At 41.1% G+C, this 20,011-nt stretch overlaps 1 protein-coding gene and 1 long non-coding RNA gene across 3 annotated transcripts in view; one reads left to right on the plus strand and one right to left on the minus strand.

Moving 5' to 3' along the window:
• Nucleotides 1–5,900, minus strand: part of LOC124511377 (uncharacterized) — a 44,684-nt gene extending 38,784 nt beyond the window's left edge. The window contains exon 1 of the long non-coding RNA XR_006961876.1: nt 5,566–5,900. This is a non-coding gene — a long non-coding RNA (uncharacterized LOC124511377). The remainder of the gene's footprint in view (nt 1–5,565) is intronic.
• A 42-nt stretch (nt 5,901–5,942) lies between these two features.
• CBFB (core-binding factor subunit beta) overlaps nt 5,943–20,011 on the plus strand; it is a 56,362-nt gene continuing 42,293 nt past the window's right edge. Inside the window, exons 1-3 of one of the 2 annotated variants that reach the window (XM_047078538.1) lie at nt 5,943–6,272; nt 6,488–6,574; nt 11,125–11,241. In XM_047078538.1, the coding sequence (XP_046934494.1) occupies nt 6,195–6,272; nt 6,488–6,574; nt 11,125–11,241 (282 nt within the window). In that variant the 5' untranslated portion in view covers nt 5,943–6,194. The remainder of the gene's footprint in view (nt 6,273–6,487; nt 6,575–11,124; nt 11,242–20,011) is intronic. The other variant, XM_047078540.1, reaches the window with a different exon arrangement.

Genomic DNA, 20,011 nt, shown 5'->3' on the forward strand with positions numbered 1-20,011 from the left:
AGAGCCCGACGCGGGGCTCGAACTCACGGACTGCAAGATCGTGACCTGGCTGAAGTCGGACGCTTAACCGACTGCGCCACCCAGGCGCCCCTTAAAAAATTTTTTTAATTTTTTTTTTTTTTTTGAGAGAGACAGACAGACAGACAGAACATGAGCAGGGGACGGGCAGAGAGAGAGGGAGACACAGAATCTGAAGCAGGCTCCAGGCTCTGAGCTGTCAGCACAGAGCTCGATGCAGGGCTCGAACTTGAGAACCGTGAGATCATGACCTGAGCTGAAGTCGGACGCTTAACTGACTGAGCCACCCAGGCACCCTACTGTATATTTAATTATAATTAAATTATTGTTTTGAGGTGGTAAGACTATCTTCTTTTCCTATATTCCTATATTTCCTCAGTTTTCTACAAAAAATATGCACGAGTTTTAAATAATTAAAAAAATGTAAGGGTGAGGGAAAAGACACTCATATGAAAACTTCACAGTAGTAAAACGAACACAAATTAGTGGGGAGCCAAATCCTCCCAGGATGCTACTATGTCCTAGGTGTACTGGCCATCTCCTTGATGCATCATCGTATGGCCCAAATGATAGAGTAAGGGACACTGTGGAGTGGTCTATGAAGGACAATCAAAGGCCCCTGAACTTATATTCAAAGAAAAAATGTGAGTTATTGCAGCAGAGAAAGGGGAGGAAGTCATGCTAGATAGAGGGTATATACAGTAAGAGCAAAGGCACTGAGGCATGTGGGAAATGTAACAGGTCAGTATGGCTGGATTGCCACATACCACAGGGAGAAATGATGAGAGACGGGATTGGAAAGGAAAGGGAGTCATGAATGCTGGGCTGACAGTCCTTGCCTCTCTGCCATAGGCAAATGAGAGACTTGAGGGAGGGGCTCGGGGGAGGGGTGGTGCGGTTAGAGCTCACCACTGCCATTCTCTAGTCCCCTATTCTCGTCTGTTTCCCATCACCCGCCAGAAACTTGGGAGAGCAGGGGAGGAGAAGGGGAGCAGTCCCAAACAGCCCTCCAAGACTGGTCAGCTAGGCCTCCTGACCCCAGCCTGGCCTTCTTCCCAGTACACAAGGCTCGGTCCCCATCCTCAGGCACCCAGACAAACCCCTCCACCTCCCATGACAAAGAGGCTCCTTAGGCCCGGGCAAGATTTGCAAACGTCAAACTTGTAATTATAAGGATGAAATCATCTGGTTCCTTTTAAGCAAACGGGTTTATTGATCCCAACACTGAAGAAATGCTATTCTGGGGAAACTTACTCCTCTCAGTTTTCCTCTCCTAGTGGGATGGCTGAGCTGGTGGGGGAGGGTGGCAGGGGAGCTAAGAAGCGGAAGAACCTCCTGGGAGGGGAAATTCTTAAGGACCTAGGGGTGAGTTTTATGGTGTACTTAAATTATATCTCAAAAAAAAAAATTCTTTAGGGCCCAGAAAACTGCCTCAATTAGGCAGATGACACCCTCACCCCAGACTTAGGCACATCTCCATCCCCAGACTAGAAGCTAGGTAGAGCTGGGGCTTTAGGAACTGTGCCAACCATTAATTTCCCTTCTCTCTCACCCCCATCAAGTCTCATTTGTGACTCCAGATCCTATTTGTTTCAAGATGGCACAATATTTCCCTAGTAACTGAAGGGAAACTGTTTCCTTAGAAAAAAATACACTAGAGGCTCAGGGGCGTGGGAAGACCCCACCCTCTCTTTGAGGAGACGCAGATGTGGGGAGCTGCTGACACCATACCTAGATAAAGCCATACTTTCTGCTGGACTTAGGGAGAAAGGATGTCTAGGCCTTGACCTTCCAAGCCAAGGAAAGACAAACAATTGGGCTCAGGGGCAGGAATGTAAAACCATCAAGGGCAAGGAACTGATTCTGCCATAAGGCCCATGATAGGATTCCTTCATTCTACCTGTTGGGGACCCTTTGGGAGCATGGCAGGGTGCTTGAGGGGCTTTGGCCGCAACTCTGCATGAGCTGGCAGTTCAGCTAGAGAGACAAGCAGGGCTTTTGGCATCTTCACCAGCAGATGCCTTAGGCTGGAATAGTTAAGAGCACAGACCTGGGATTGCCAGCACCCCTCTGCCCCCTCCCCTCCCCCCCCCCCGTGCCTCAGTTTTTCTTCATCTGTAGAATAGAGTCAATAATACCAAACTTGCAGGATTATAGTAAGGAGTAAATGAAGATGATATACCCCAATGCCATTTTGTTATCTCTGATGGGTCAAGGTCTTGTCATTGTCCTGTGGTCAGTTATTTATATTTTCAGACTTTCTATTTCTTCATCTGTCAGATTGGGACAAGAAGACTTGTCTTGGAAAGTGGTTCTCTGAATGAACTTTGAGATAAGGGACATAAAAACACCTAGCTCACAGCTTCGCAGTTGGGTCAAACAATTGAGGGTTCCCATCCCCTGCTCAGTGTTACTATGCATTTTCTGTCCACCCATTCAAGATTGGTCAGGGAGTCCTATAGGAGCAGCTGCTCCAGGAAGACAGGGAAGAAGAGGCCCTAGGCTGGCTGAATCCTCAGGAAAGGAAGACTCCAAGCAGCAGGGCTTCAGAAAGAATTCAGCTAGGTTTGGGGAGTGGGAAGGGTGTTTCTAGGCAAAGAACAGATACACACAGTCCACAGTTGGATCCTATTAGAGGTGGTTCTTAGCAAACATCTCCATGGGGTAGTGCCTGGACCAATCCATACCGAGCTGGACAGAAACACAGAGTTAAACATACCTAAATTTCACATGGGTGAAATTTGCCTTTATTAATTTCCTTTAATGTAACTTTTTTAAATAAGTGAAAATTTTTTTCACAAGAAAAAAAGGCATACAGAGGTCAGCCGAGGAGATGGCCTCCTTCAGCCTGCGGCTTGTTTCCCAGGCGTCCTGGCTGGTTGGATGCCAGACAATGCCGAGTGGGTTATCCTGTGGCCTGGAGTTGCCAAAGGCTGTCTGTGGTGCTGCTGTTCTGGATCTGCCTCGCAGGCTTTCTCATCCCTTTCCCTCAAGACATCACTCCCTACCCCTGTCACCCTACATGAGGCTGACAATTTGTGTACTCTGTCCTGCTCTGTACTCCCACCCTCCGCCAAGATCAGCTGTAGGTCTATGAGCCCTACCTGGACCGAGTGTGGAGTAAGAGTGCTGCCTTGTGGATCATTCTTTAGAGACAGAAATGGAAAGTTTTATACTAAAGTATACCTAAATGACTATGATGGCGCTGAATGGTGCAACATGGGATATACTCTTTTCCTACCGTAGAGGCTGACCCCCAAACTCTGCTCCCCTGACCACTGGCCTTCAGACAGTCCTGTTGACTGGTACCAAAGTCATCGTTTGCCTCTTATTTAGACAATGGCTGCATTGTCCTAGCGTCCGAAGGTCTTTGCTGGACTGGAAAGACTTAAAGCAGAGGCAGCAGATGGATGAAAGCTTCTGTTTCTTGTGGCTTAATTCTACTTCTACCTTGGTGCCTTGGAGTGGATGCTGCCTCACCCACCTCTCAACATAAGATGCAGATGTTTTAAGGCTGGTTTTGTCTACACTTTTCCTATGATGATTTGGAGCTCCCCCTCCAGTTTCACCAGAACCTTTAGGCAGCAAAATAAAAATGGCAACCTTGGGGCACCTGGGTGGCTCAGTTGGTTAAGTGTCTGACTCTTGATTTCAGCTCAGGTCATGATCTCATGGTTTGTGAGATTAAGCCCCTGAGTCAGCCTCTGCACTGACAGTGAGGAGCCCACTTGGAGTTCTCTCTCTCCCTCTCTCTCTCTGCCCCTCCCGAGCTCTCTCTTTCTTTCCCTTTCAAAACAATAAACATTTTAAAAAATGGCATCTTTGGCCAGCTGTAGCTGATACAAACTGCTCAGTAGGCCCACAATGCACTTTCACTCCTTCCTTTTGGAGAAACTGCTCTTCCCTTCTTTCAACTCATCAGGGTCTATCTGAAGCTGCCCATTCCAGGCCTCTAACAGTCCTGATGGGAAAGCCTGTGTAATAAGCTGACCAATGTCATCATGTCAGCCTGGACATGGTGATTTGGTAGAGGGGAGAGTATGTGACTCAGACTGGGCCAAAGTCCTTCCCAGAAATAATGACTTAGAAATGGAGAAGTAGCTGCTCCCATCCTTTGCCAGGAAATGAATGGCATTGAAGAGAGCATGAGAAAGTTAAACAGTGACAAGAAATGGAGAAATAGAAAAGAAAAAGAGACTATCTATCCCTCTCTTTGATTTATTTACTTAAAATAAAACGGTCCCTTTGTACCTTTAAGTTTACTTGACTTGGGTTTTTGTCACTTGCAACTGAAAGAGACTTGAGGGAAGAATCTGAGATAGATGGAGGCCCATCTGTATCTATACCTTTTCTATTTGTGCACACTCATATATTCACACAGGTTTGCTGTGGGCCAGGGAAGCATGCCCTTGGAAAGAGTTGATTCTATGTTTGCTATTCAGAAAGTGTGTTTGTTAAAACCACTAACCTACAGGTCCCACTCTACTGAAAACTCCCTTCCTGACCTTGGTAGATTGATTAATCTCTGGACCTCAGTTAGGGTGACCTACCATCCTTGTTTGCCAGGGACAGAGTGGTTTCCTAGGGCATGGAACTTTCATTGTTAAAACCAGGATTGTGTCTGGAAAAGCTGGACAGTTGGTTACCCTAGCTCACTTCCATATCTGTAAAACTGAGATTAAACTAGACAGGGTTAGGAAATTCTGCCCCACCCTGCATTCAGGTCTACATTGCCAATTGCCCTCAACACTTATTCTTGCAAGTTTTAAATTTGCAATATGGCCAGCTACTATCAATCAGAGTTGGCACCTATTTGCCATCTTTTTTTTCCCTTTATTTATTTTGAGAGAGAGAGAGAGAGAGAGAGAGAGAGAGAGAGAATCCCAAGCAGGTTCCAGGCTGACAGCTTGAAGCCCAAACTCACCAACTTTAAGATCATTACCTGAGCAGAAATCAAGAGTCAGACGCTTAACTGACTGAGCCACTCAGGCACCCTGTATTTACCATCTCTGTACTGAATTTTTGACTAGCTGGAATTTTAAGGATCAGAATTTATCGGGGACCAACTCTGAGTCAGGCTCTGCCATAAATCCCATGTAAGACTCTCTCCAGCTTGGGCTAAATAACTTGCCTATAACTTGCGAATCTTTTTTAGGGCTTGATTGCACATTTGCGTAAATATATGGACTGGCCTTAGGTTATATAATTCAACTTTTCTTCTTTAGAAACTTAAATTTACTGGGGCTCATTATGTGTTAGACCTACATAAAGACTCAACGCCAACACTGAGAGCTTGTGAGTGTCTGCATTTTGTGAATAGGCAAACTGAGGCTTAGCATCCAGTGCTTGTGTAAGGTTTGTGTAAGCAGTGGAGTGAAATCCCAGCTAAGGCCTGACTCCCACCAGCTCAGACCTTTCCACCATGATGCGGATTCAGCGAGATTCTCTGGTTTGTTTCCACCTTTAATCTTTGATAGGCACAGCCTACACCCCTCCCTGTCGGTTTTCGGACACAAAGTCCCCAAGGACTTAAGTTTCCTCACTCACGTTCAGGTGACAATCTGGGGTCACTCCAAGCAGCTGAGAAGCCCCAAAGTTTCATAGAGTCGACAGAAAGGAACCGCGCGAGCGGCTCCCTCTCTCCAAGGTCCGGGCAGATGTCCGCAGAGCAGTTCTACACAGAGGAAACCGCGGGCCCGCAAGGGTGAGAGGGCCGCACCTCTGGCTCGCTGCAGTCCAGCCGCCCCGCAAGCGGGTGGGCGGCGCATGCGCGGCTCCGGTCGCAGAGTTGTGAATGGTGCGTTTTGTTTGCCAGAGTTTGGGGCGGGCGGGCGCACGAGGAGGAGGGGTGGGGCCGACCGGGGCGGGGCGGACGGGCGGGCTTGCGAGGTGGGCGGCGAGAGGAAGTGGCGGCGGCGGCGGCCAGGGGCGGCGAGTGCTGGGTCGGCGCGGGCGGTAGGCAACGGCTAAGGCGGCGGCGGCGTGGGCTGGGCTCGAGCGGGCGGCGGCACCTCAGACTCCCGGGAGCTGGAGCCCACGCGGGCGGGCGCCTGAAACAAAGGGAAGCGAGAGTCAGGGCGCCGCGGGTGGGCGGTCAGTCGGTCAGCGCGGAGCCGGCCAGCGGGTGCCGCGCAAGTCCGGAGCCCGGCCGGCCGGCGCGGCCTCAGGGCGGGAAGATGCCGCGCGTCGTGCCTGACCAGAGAAGCAAGTTCGAGAACGAGGAGTTCTTCAGGAAGCTGAGCCGCGAATGCGAGGTGAGGCAGACAGGCGGCCCGGAGGCCGCGGCGCGCCCCGAGTGGGCCCGGGCAGAGAAAAGTTTGGGTGGCGCGCCCGCAGAGGGGCAATCTCGCCCGGGCAGCCGCCTGCCCGCAGACTCTGCTTGTCCTTATCTGCGCCGCGCGGGGCGGGCGGGCGCGCAGGCGGCGGTCGCGGATTTGGCTCCTGATTTCGGGTCGTCTCTGCCTTGCAGATTAAGTACACGGGCTTCAGGGACCGGCCCCACGAGGAGCGCCAGGCGCGCTTCCAGAACGCCTGCCGCGACGGCCGCTCGGAAATCGTAAGTCGGCGGGGCAAGGGAACGGGGGGCTCAGGGCGCGGGGACCGAGGCGCGCGCGGGTCACTTGTTGCGCGGGGGCCGCCGCGGCCCAGGCCGGTTCCGGACGGCGCCGCGGACGCCGCGGCTCCCGGAACTGAGCGGGCGCCGTCTCACTTCCTACTCGGGATTCAAAATGAGAAACCAGACACTGGCGGGCCGCGTCCTCGCGGGGAGACGCTTCCCTGTGGCCCTCTGCGGGTCGGTTATGTTTCCCAGGCACGACTCGACAGTTGCCGCGTGTGGAACTCACACCGGAGCCCAACTGTACAAGGAAAGCTCATTGTGCAGGCTGTGACACTGATAAAGGGGTTGGCGTGTTTGTACGGAAGAAAACACCCATTCGGAAAAAGAATTCGGCTTCATTCAAAGATCTGATTCCTGGACGATAGTTTGTTTCTAAGACGCGGGATTTGTTGGTAAATCTGTAGGTGAAGCTGTTTCACTCCCATTATAGCTTAGAATAAATCTTTATGCCAGTTATCTATTGTCTTTAGTAGAGGGGGAAAAGCCCTAAAGAATGAGCCATCTTCTTAGAATGTTAAGCCTCGGGAGAATCAGAAAGAAACCATTGTCTTTCTTCAAACCTGAAACACATACCCTGTTTAGTGCTGGAGTTCCCAAAGAATTGCATGGATTTGCGAAACCCACAGTTGATTTGACGCCATGTTTTAGGTGGTAGATTTAGTGCTTCGTGTCCACCAAAGCTTCAAGTGTCTCATCTTTTGGGTTGTCCTATTGGAGGTGCTAATGAGGAGGCAGTGAAGAAGCCAAAGAGTAAGTAGGAAGAAGCTAAAAAAAAGAGATCGATAATTAATTAAAAAAGTAAAAAAGTTGAAATACTGTGTAATGGAATCCAGTTATCTACTCTGAACTGGACCCATTTGCATTTGCAGAGACTTGAAGCTAGGGTGCAGTTTGAATTTGGGTTAACAATAGGAAGACATGTTGAAACATTAACTTCTCCCCTCTCCTTTAGATGATATACTTTATTGAGATACAATTCACATGCCATGAAATTCACCCTTTTCATCACATAAATCAACTTTGTTTTTAAAGAATATTTAAAATGAATATTTTGCTATTTAAAATGAAGGCTTTTTCGAATTCTGTTACAGGTAATGTGAAAGGTACTGGCTAAATTTATTAGGAGCTCTAGAATATTTGGTCATTAGTGAATGTTACGAAAGAAAATCTCTAGCTTTTAGCCCACTTCCAAGTTTCTTGAGTAGTTATAATAATTATGTGATTAAAATGCCTAAGACATATTTTCGGTTTTGGTACTGAGTAGTAGAAGAATCATTCATTAGTTCGTCCCGTGATTGTATCATCCTTTGTCTGGGTTTCCTTTTGCAAAAGGTGGATGGTATACCTAACCAGTGGATTTCCTGGAGTTAATTGATGTAAGTGTGAAAGATAAGGCACAAAGTACTGTCATGATTTTTTAGAGCTGAGGGTTTTTTTTTTTTTTTTTTTGGAAACCTAGTGAAGCATAGCTATTAGGGTGTTTTCTGTCATATCAGAGACTTTGCTGTATTTAATTATGAATTGGGAGTATAATTTAACCCACAGTATATCTGAATTGCTGTATTATAGTATTATAAATAGTTGCTTGTATTTACCATATATTTCTTCCAGGGATAAATCGGACAAACATTCTAGGCCTTCTTCTCTTCCAAATATCTGGTCTGCAAATTTTAATAAGTTCTTAATATCTGACAAGTATTAAAAGTTAAAGGGTAGGTTGAATTCTGTATAAGATGTACACTTAAGGTAGCATGCATGTCTTAATTCGTTGAATAATGTAACTATTTGTATTTGGGAAGGAATTTCACATTCCCCCTCTGTTTAGTCCCCCCCCCCCTTAATTCAGTATTCTCCACGTTTAAGTAATGAGGTCCCTAGCTCCTAGAGGGTGGAGACCACATTAATTCTGTGGTGTATGCATTAATATACTCCCCCCTAAACAGGTACTTGGCATAATGCCTTTTGTATCATAGGTACTTGATTAATTGAATTTAGAGGTTACCTAATATAATGTCTAAAATTTATTTTTTTTACTTAGGAACAGGCTGTGGCTTTTATTTATTTGGTTGTGGAAAGTAGGTGTGGAAAAGGCATTATTTTGCCTGTGTTTTGACAGCAGCTATGTATAGTATATAGGCATAGTTTCCAAAACTATTACCAACCTTCCCTCTCCTCTTATTCTTTTAATTTTGAACATCTCCTTAGTGTGTCACTGAAGTTAATGAATTTATTTTGTATTTAGATAGATGTGATTATAACTATAAAACTTATTAGACTCCATATCATAGCATGAATAAAAATGATTATGGGTGAGGGGTAGAATCTGTTGGGTAAAGTCTGATTTATTCCTGGTAAGTTCTTATTGTGGTAAGAGTGTTGGAGAAGTCTTCAACGCCAATGATTAATAAAAGAGAAGAATACTTAGGTATGGTGACTACTCTGACAGCAGTAAAAATTATATTTTTAATCCTGATGATGGCAGGATAAATGTATGTTGGATCAACACAAGGGGTGTTATTTTATAATTTGTGAAATCTGTAAAATAATTGCCGGGACAACCTGGAAATCTTATATATAGTCAGTGATAACATTGTAGCATTTTTATGTTTTTGAACCAATTTTCCCAGTTATGTGTGCATAGATATTCCATTAAAAAAGAGTTCTGTGGTCAAATAAATTCGTGAAATGCTATTCTAGAATGATCTGTTTTTTACCACTTCTCTCTGAAAGAGGGATCTTGATGAGATAATGGGCATGAAGTGATGAAGCAGGAAATCTCTTCTGAGGTTGGTCTTCAGACAGGAGGTGAGGTAATAAGATCTGTAGACTGTCTTTACTTAGCACTGAGCTGATTTGGGGTACACTGCGGGTGGAAGGATTTGTTTACTAGGTGAATACTAAAGAAACACGCCTGGGGATTTGGACACAAGGCATTCATTCATGGGCTGCATTGCTTATCTGCCTGCCACCACTCCACTCTGAGAATTTATTATCTGAGGCTGAAAAAGTTAGCTCTCTTATCCAGTTCCAAATGATTTCTCTTACGTTATTTAGTAAATACTTAAATAGCATTTACTTGGTACTATTGTAAGTATTTTACAAATATTAATTACTGGAGAAACTGAGGTACAGCTAAGTCACTTACTTCAGCCTAGGCAGTTTGCCTTCTAGAGTCTGCTTTTCTTTTGAACCCTAGGTTCATTTCACTCCATTTGATTGTTTTTTTAAACTTGGTTTTATTAATGGGGGAAGATTTTTATTTTAAGGTTAATGTTGTAATATTGTTGTTTGTTTAGTCCCTATTCACATAAAATATTTGCCACAAGAAAGAGTATCCAGATGATTAGGGAAATACTATCAAAAATATCTGTAGAGATTTAGTAATTATGTTGACAGTTGTACCTGAAATACCAATAATAGAAATAGGGAATAAATTTTTACCTCTAAAGAATCTAAGCTATAAATTCTCAGGGGTACTAGCAGGTAGCTGACTCAGCCAGTGGCTTTAAACAAATTACCCCAGATGTGAACCCCTTGCTTTTTCAGATGAAGACTCCTTGATGGGAAACACAAAGTATGTTGTAGAACTTTAATTAGTAAAATAAAACAAAAACGTTCTCTCGTTTCAACAAAGAAAGAAGAGTTTACATTTAGATGATTAAAAAGTTTGGTTTTTTTTTTCAAAATGTTTTTTACTTATTTCTTTCTCTCTGAATTTCCCTTGGGAAGAGGGACGCCGTTATTTCCATTTTTTACTTGGAGGAAATATAAATCGCTTAGGGGCTACACAGAATACTTTATTGAAATGGTTTTAGATTGTTCCATATGTTGAACCATGCATCCAAATCTTATTATAAATATTAGATGAATACTCGTTTGTATAGTCAGATCCAGTTCTCCTAAAATTAAATTTTAGAAAATGCATATTTTTTAAATCACCTAAGGTTGTAGCCGGATGAGAAGTTCCATCACATCATACGCTAATGTATTGTTTATCCGAAGAGACAGTCGCGAGCATTTTTAACCTGAGCTTTAAAGCATAGTGTTTCATTGAGCAAGGGAAATCAAGAGAAATTAAAATGTCTCCATTTATACAACTTTAAATTGTGGTATGCTTTAAAATTCAAAATGTTTAGATCTTCAGTGTTTTTCACATTTAAAAATAGAAGTTTTTAAATTCAAGGAGATGGCTTCTGGTTAGACATTAGCAATGCAAGATCCTAACGTCAGCAAAAAATGACCTGAAAGAAAGTATTGATTCCATGTCTGATTTTATATTTAAGCAGCCAATGGCAAATGTCCTCAAAATGGAATCAGATGTTTGTAACTTAATACTTAAGAAAAATGATGAGTGTGTGTTTTTTTACTTTTAAGTATTCTCGGTGCTGCCTGGCTTAAGACAGAAACTGATGTAAAAATAAATGACTGCCTGCATAATTTATGTAATGTCCTGCTCCTGATCCTGTTTGTATTGATTTTTCTAAAAGGCTTTTGTGGCCACAGGAACCAATCTATCTCTCCAGTTTTTTCCGGCCAGCTGGCAGGGAGAACAACGACAGACACCTAGCCGGGAGTATGTGGACTTAGAAAGAGAAGCAGGCAAGGTAGGAAACATTTCTTTGCAATTTGAAATACTGTGGATTGTTGTATTAGAGATTATCGGAAGATTTACAGTTTAATGAAGAGATCACAGGTGTGATTATATAGGCATATGGTTAGATTTGTTTTCATGTTATAAGAATGTAGTACAATTTTAAAAATTGCTGTCAAATTTTTTATGTGATTTTATAACTAATTTCATGTACATGATATTCATCATAGAAACTTCTAGCCCTTAAAGATGAGGAGTGTGCTTTCTTACATGTAACATATAAAACTTAATTCCTTTAAAAGTGTTAACAGGAATTTTTTGTTTTACTAACCTAGGTGACTACCATGCTATAAAAAAATAAAAAGAAGAGAAAAATGGGAAAAGGCATAAAATGTAATAATATTTAGAAATACCTCATGGGTAACTTTCTACTTCTGTTACTACTTCAAATTTAATTTTGATAAGAACAGTGAAAACTTTAACCTGGAAATAATGTTTTTATTTTGAGGAAAAGCTGGGAAAATAAATCAATGCCTTAAATTTTTTATGGTGGAAGTTTAGTTTGAAGCTGTAAAATGTGTAAGCTGAGAGCTCTATTAAATTCTGGTTTAAATGTATGACATTTTGGTGAAATTTTATTGAATAATATCTCGGATTGGTTCATCTTTTTATGTAGAAGTTGACTCTTACTGAAATAAAATATTTAAAGAGAAATCTTTTTTGGCTTCATTTTATACTCAGTATTTCTTGGATTTCCTTTACAGTGTGTTTCCATACCTGTTTTTATCAACTTGCTCAATTTTTTAAGTGTCGTCATGAATAGCATAACCTGTCACTTTATTTGCAAAACATAATACATATTGTAATTCAAAGATCTTTGTATTAGTTTGTATTAGGAAAAAGATTTCTGGTTTTGTGTATGTATAATGAAGAATTTTTTGTTTTAATCTTATGAAATAAGGTTTGATTTTTTTGTGGGTGATGAACCAACTAGTCTTTGGAAAAGAAGAGGGAAAATAGATTACAGAATTTTTAGAATGAGTAATAAGTAATTTGCTTTCCTATGTATTAGCTTGCTTGCTTGCAAGATTACAAGCATATGATCCAAGTTTTACTATCTTGTAATTCTTGTATATAAGGAAGAAGTTGGGAAGTCATTGTAGGATTATTGCTTTTTTGGTCTGTTTTTGTGTGTGTAAGTGTAACTCAATGAAGAAGTTATTTTTTTCTTGTTCAAAACACTTTTTTTAATGCTAATTTATTTTGAGAGAGAGACAAAACACAAGCAGGGGAGGGGCAGAGAGGGGGGGGGGGTGGAGAGAGAGAATCCCAAGCAGGCTCCACACTCAGTGTGGAGCCCGATGTCGGGCTCAGTCTCAGGACTGTGCGATCATGACCTGAGCTGAAATCAAGAGTCAGGCACTTAACTGACTGGGCCACTCAGGTACCCCCAAAACACTTTTTTAATGTTTGTTTAACATGGTAGATCAGAGACAACAAATGGAAACCAAAAAAAGCTTTTTCTTCACCTTTGATGCTAAACTTCAGAATGGACATCTCAGAGTTACCCAAGTCTTCCTGTATTTAATAACTAATAAATGGGTGTTAACTCTACTAGAAAGTATGTTTGCTTAAATTAATTTAATGGTAACTGTTTACCAGATTGAAGTCCACATTATTCTTGGACTTAAGCCATTGATATGTTTTCAGTTACATGACCAATAATAACAAAAATGTTGTATGGCTATTGTAGCATTTGGGGGATGTGTTTTCAGATACACCTGGAAAATTGATAGAACTGATGCAAGTTATCAGGAAACTTATATTTTATTAACATTTGTTTTAGAAGTTTTTTTCTGTTAAAGGGCACATATCAAATATTTTCAATTTTGCAAGCATACGGACTCTATTGCAGCTGCTCAAGTCAGTTGTTATAGTGGAAAAGGAGCCATAGACAATATGTAAACAAATGAGTGTGGCTGTATCCCAAGAGTAGTAACAGTGGCAAATTCAGTATCTTTCCCACAGATTTAAATCTATAAATGTTTATACGTAGATCATGTACTTTTTAAATATACTTTTCAACACCTGTAGTGTACCAATAGAATCCAGAAGGAAAAAACATGTTAAGGCACAAAAAACAAAAGTAAGAAACTACTACTATATTGCTCCATTCCAGTGGGATAAAGTATTCCAGTGAATTTATTTATTTATTATTTTTTTTTTTTAATTTTTTTTTTTCAACGTTTATTTATTTTTGGGACAGAGAGAGACAGAGCATGAACGGGGGAGGGGCAGAGAGAGAGGGAGACACAGAATCGGAAACAGGCTCCAGGCTCTGAGCCATCAGCCCAGAGCCTGATGTGGGGCTTGAACTCCCGGACCGCGAGATCGTGACCTGGCTGAAGTCGGACGCTTAACCGACTGCGCCACCCAGGCGCCCCTTATACCAGTGAATTTAGAGAAAAGATACTGACCCATGTTTTCTCAACCATGGAGCTCAAACTATGGGGTCTCTTATTTTTCTTATTCCTTTTTTATGGTCTCCTGATAACCATTAGCTTTTAAATCTGTCCCCATAGGATTAGGACTAGGACTAGAAGCAAAGAAAAATGGAAGTAATTTCCCCCCATGTTAATTATTTGCCTCTGCTTTTTATATTGGATCGCAGATCAGTGTCTTCTACAAATTCTCAGCCTAGTCACCTCCTCAAGCAGCTTAGTTCTCTTCCCATTCACACCCAACTTTGAGAAAACTATGGTCAAGGCTTTGGAGTTAGGCATACTTGAGGAGTTAAGTCCTGGCTTCATTTAGAAATGTGTATCTTTGCACAATTTATTTAACCTTTATGGTCCTCAATTATAACATGAGGTTAATGCGTACTTCCCAAGGTTGCCCTAGTGATTAAATGAAATAGTGTATATAAAGTACTTAGCCCGGTACCTGACAGAGGAGTTCATTCATTCAGAATGTACTTGTTTTACATCTGTTGTGTATACTAGGCACTGTCCTAGGCGCTTGAGATGCATCAGTGAACAAAATAAAGATCCTGCCCTGGGGGTTGTTTTATGGAAGGAGTGGAGAATAGACAGTATACGTAATAAGTAAGTTATATAATATGTCACAAAGTGGTTAGTGCTCTGGAAAAAAAGGAAAAATCGAATAGAATAAGGATGATCAATGAGAATGTTAAATGGAATGATCTGGATAAAGAAAGTCCTATATTTGAGCAGAGACCTGAAGGAGGTTAGGGAATGATGAGCCATGCAGGTATCAGGGGAAAGATATTCAAGACAGAGGAGACACCCACTGTAAGGGTCGTAGAGTGGGAGCATGTGTTTGATAAACAGCAGACAACCCAGTGTGCCCGGAGTAGACTGTGCAAGGAGGAGGGTAATAGGAGATGAGGTCAGGGAGATAACAAGGAGTCAGTTTATGTGACCTTGAAACAACATGGACTTTTATTCTGAATGAAATGGGGGAGCGGTTTCAGATTTTTGAGCAGATGAACAATGGGATTTGCCTTAGGTTTTGAAAGGATCTAAGTTAATAGACTGTAGAGGGGCAGGAGTGAGGCAGGGAGACCATTTTGGCTGTTGCAGTGATCTTGGCGAGAGGCTCGAGTAGCAGCAGTGGAGGTGGTGAGAAGTGATCATAGTCTGAATGTATGTGTGATGTGAGAGTCAAGAAGGACTCCAGCGTTTTTGGCAAGAGCAACTGGGAGTATGGGATTGCTGCCATCTGAGATAGGAAAGGCTGTGGGTGGAGCAATTTTGAGGAGCCGTTTAGGACATGTGTGTTTGTGGTGGTCACTTGTTAATGCACTTATTTTCTTACCGCCCACCCTTTACTTACTAAGTTATGGCACAGCTTTTTCATAAGTGACCCTTCATTTGCTTATCCCAAGGATTCAGTGATCTGTTAAAAACAACCAGCTTTAGCGATGTATACTTTCCATACAATAGAATGCACCCCTTTTAATTGTATATATAGATTTGAGTTTTGACAAACATATACATCCATGCCAACACTATCCACATTCAAGATAGAGTTTCAGTCACTGGCTCAGGCCGGGGGCTGTGCAGTCTCTGAAGATGACTGGAGCTGAGGCATCCACTTTCAAGCTCACTCACGTGACTGTTAGTAGGTGGCTTCACTTCCTGGTCATGTGTGCCCCTCCATAGAGAGAAAAAGAATGAAGTCACCCTGCTTTTTATGACCTGTTCTCCAGTTATATCTTATTCTGTTCATTAGAAGGGAGTCACTAAGTCTAGCCCACACTCAGCAGGGAAGGAGGAGTATTTATTCATGTACATGGGTGTGAATACCAGGAGACTGGGATCATTGGGGCTATCTTAGAGGCTGGCTACCCCAATAATTCACTTTAATTTAGTGAATTCTGAAAATATTAGAATGTTAATAAGAAACGGAAGCTATGTATTTTCTTTGATTTGAAACACGGCTTTCTTAGAAGAGATTTAAAATAATATAGTATAATATAGTATACACTATATATACTATACTGATACGCTATAATGAAAAGAGCTGATTTAAGTCAAAAGATAACCGTAACTTTTTTACCTGTTAATGGGAACCAAAATGTCTGTCCTATTCATATACCTTATGTCAGGATTAAATGAGGTACCAGAATATGTGAAAATGCTTTTAAAATTGTAAAGCACTATGTAAAATGAGGCTATCTGATGATTTTGTAGGGTGAAATTATGGATAATTTAATTATGGAGTTTCAGTGCTATCCTGTGCCTTAGGTCAGTTTCACTTGTAGCTGTACAGTTTTGGAACACCACATTTTTCCCAAGTGGTCCATCCTGGTGTATTATAAACCCAGATAGCGAAAATGTTTGTAATTCTTCCTTAATCTAAACTGCTTTTCTCTAATTTCAGTTTAAGAAGACAAAGGAAAGCAACCAATCAGAATTTAAGTTATTCTTAGTTAAATTTTTGTATGCCAAGCAAATCCCAATTCCTCTGATCTTTCCTCTTAAGACCCATTTTCAATTACTCTTTATTTCAAACAAATGCAAATGATTATGGTTCACCGTAAGTTATTAGTCTTTAATGGTCAGATTAATGGTTTTTCATGCATTCTGTATTTTGTAAAGCCTCATTGGAGTTTCAAGTTAATTATTGTATATGCTTACTACATGATCCTAGTTTTTGAGTAGAAAGATAAAGGGTGTGAAAAATATTCTATAAACTGAAAAAAAAATGAACTTTACAGCGCTACTGTTTGTTTTCTATGGAAATTGAATATACTATCTAGTGTTACTACACTCACCCAATACAGTTGTTGTATTTCTATTTATAACTTCTGATTTTATTTGATAGTCAAATAACATTACTAGCAGACATTGAGAAGTAGTTATGAAGTATATGTCATTAGAGCAGATGCTTTAAGAAATTTTGGTTCAATTTTTTCTCCTCTGAACTTTTGTACTTAAAAATCTTTTATCTTTCATCTTCATGAGCATAAGTAAAGCAAAATTTAACAGCATTTGATTTAATGAATGAGGACAGATTCTTCTTTTAAATGCTTTTTCCAAAGTTCTGTGATTCTGCTGCTTCTGGTGTATTTTGCTTACTTGCCTGCAGGATCTTTGTCCCAAAATAAATATTGTGTCTGTTTATATACCATCCACAATTTGGCAGGGTTTAGAGGACTCCTTGATGTTAGCTTTGAGAAATCCCTATTCAAGCTCAACAAGTTCCTTCTCCTCCTCAGGCAGCCCAGTCACTCCAAATAAAAGATAGCTGTGGTAAAGCTTTGGAATGTGATTTTCCCCAAGAGAAATTGACACAACTTTTTCAACTAGTTTGTCAAATCCAGATTTTAAGTATGTATTTCTATTCAATTAAAACATGAAGTATATTTTCTAGCATTTAGTTATCAGGAATTTAGTGCATCGGAATAAGTAATCTGTTTTAAAGCTGACTTCCAGGGCGCCTGAGTGGCTCAATTGGTTAAGCATCTGACTTCTTCAGCTCAGGTCATGATCTCTCGGCTTGTGAGTTTGAGCCCCGCATCCAGCTCTGTGCTGACAGCTAAGAGCCTGGAGCCTGCTTCAGATTCTGTGTCTCCCCCTCTCTCTGCCCGTCCCATGCTCATGCTCTGTCTCTCTCTGTCTCTCAATAATAAATAAACGTTAAAAAATTCTTTTCTAAAAAGCTGACTTCCGTGTAATTATTTTTATTATTTTATTTTTTTCATCATAAGTATACCCTTTAATCCCCATCATCTATTTCACCCATTCACCTCACCCTCTCCCCTCTGATAACCATCAGTTTGTTTTCTGTAGTTAAGAGTTTGTTTCTTGGTTTGTCTGGTTTTTTAAAGTATATTTTAAGCATACTATAATATTTTAATAACTGAATTATAAAATTTAGAATTGACAGCCTTATGCTTATATTTTTAAAGACAAGTTTTCATTTTAATAATTTTTAAATCTAGGAGAGTTGACTGACTTCATGCATAAACAAGATGGTTTAAAAATTAGGATGTCTGGGGCACCTGGGTGGCTCAGTCAGTTAAGCGTCAAAGTCTTCATTTCAGTTCAGGTCATGATCTCACAGTTTGTGGGATCGAGCCTCCCATCGAGTTCTGCACTGACAGTGTAGAGCCTGCTTGGGATTCTCTCCCTCTCTCTCTGACCCTTCCCCTCTCATACTCTTTTTCTCTCTCTTTTTCTCTCAAAGTAAATAAATAAATTTCAAAAAAAAAATTAAATTTAGGATGTCCTAGTACCTTCCAGTTAGAGTTACATTAATTTGCATATATGGTAAATGTTCCTCCAGAGTATTTGAAGATTGTATATTCTCTTTCTCTTCTCTTGAATTGTATCATTTGCATGGATTTACCTTTAGTGTAAGGGTAAAATTTTAGTTGTGGCCTTATCTGAATTATATATTCCAAGTTAAAGAAGACAGTAGGTCTGAGGGGACCTCTGTAGGCTGCTACATCCTAATTTTTCTGCTCATTTTCTTTCATAATTTTTTTTCAAATATTTCTATTTATGAGACAAAATTCACCTACCTTAGGTGTACAATTCAGTAAAGAAATGTATACGGTCAGGGGTGTAACCACCACCACAATCAAGATGTAGAACATTTCCATAACCTCAAAAAGTTTCCTCATGTCCTTTTGCAGTCAGTCCTCTCACCCCCTGGACCAGGCAATCACTGATCTGCTTTCTATTACTATAGTTTTGTCTTTTCTAGAATTTCATATAAACATAGTCACACAGTATATAGACTTTTGTGTCTAGCTGTCACTTAGCAACATGCTTTTGAAATGCATCCATGTTGTGTGTATAGTAGTCCATTTCTTATTATTGAGTAGTATTCCATTGTGTGGATATGCTACATTTTGTTTATCCAGTAATATTCATCTGTGTGTGTGTGTGTGTGTGTGTGTGTGTGTGTGTACACACACACCACATCTTTTTTATCCATTCATCATCGATACACACACCACATCTTTATCCATTCATCAGTTGATTGACATTTGAGCTCTTTCCATACTTTGGCTATCACCAGTAGGGCTACTATAAACATTGGGGTGCATGTGCCCCTTCAAATCCGCATTTTTGTATCCTTTGGATAAATACCTAGTAGTGCAATTGCTGGGTCATAGGGTAGTTCTATTTTTAATATTTTGAGGAACCGCCATACTATTTTCCAAAGTGGCTGCACCAGTTGGCATTCCTACCAGCACTGCACAAGGGTTCCTCTTTCTCTGTGTCCTCGCCAACATCTGTTGTTGCCTCAGTTGTTAATTTTAGTCATTCTGACAGGTGTGAGGTAGTATCTCATTGTGCTTTTGATTTATATTTCATTGATGATGAGTGATGTTGAGCATCTTTTCATGTCAGTTGGCCATTTGGATATCTTTAGAAAAGTGTCTATTCATGTCTTTTGCCCATTTCTCCACTGGATTGTTTTTTGGGTATTGAATTTGATAAGTTCTTTATAGATTTTGGATACTAACCTTTTATCTGGTATGTCATTTGCAAATATCTTCTCCTATTTCTTCAGTTGCCTTTTAGTTTTGCTGATTGTTTTCTTTGCTGTGCAGAAGCTTTTTATCTTGATGAGGTTCCAATAGTTCATTTTTGCTTTTGTTTCCCTTGCCTGCCACATTTTTTTAAATGTGTGAGAACACTCATGAGTTGGGGTAGGAGCAGAGAGAGAGGAGTGAGAGAATCCTAAGCAGGCGGGGCTTGATCCCACAAACCCGTGAGATCATGACCTGAACTGAAATCAAGAGTTGGACTCTCAACTGACTCAGCTACCCAGGCACCCCTACACCACATCTTCTTTATCTGTTTATCAATTGATGGACATTTCGGCCATTTCCATAATTTGGCTATTGTAGGTAATGCTGCTATAAACATCAGAGTTCATGTACTCCTTTGAATTAATATTTTTGTGTTATTTGGGTAAATACCTAGTAGTGAAATTGCTGGATCTTAGGGTAGTTCTATTTTTAACTTTTTGAAAAACCTCAGTACTATTTTCCAGAGTGACTACATGAGTTTGCATTCCCACCAACAGTGCAAGAGGGTTCACCTTTCTCCACATCCTCATCAATACTTGTTGTTTCTTGTGTTTATTTTATTTTATTTTATTTTTTAATGTTTATTCAGTTTTTTGAGAGAGAGTGTGTGCACGTGCGTGCAAGCAGGGGAGAGACAGAAAAGAGGGAGGGAGACACCTAATCCAAAGCTGGCTCCAGGCTTTGAGCTGTCAGCCCAAAGCCTGATGCC

This window comes from Lynx rufus, unplaced genomic scaffold (assembly GCF_022079265.1).
Source record: "Lynx rufus isolate CCGP_SWC_20201006 ecotype Redwood Valley unplaced genomic scaffold, mLynRuf1.p SCAF_16, whole genome shotgun sequence".
NCBI classification, from domain to species: domain Eukaryota; kingdom Metazoa; phylum Chordata; class Mammalia; order Carnivora; family Felidae; genus Lynx; species Lynx rufus.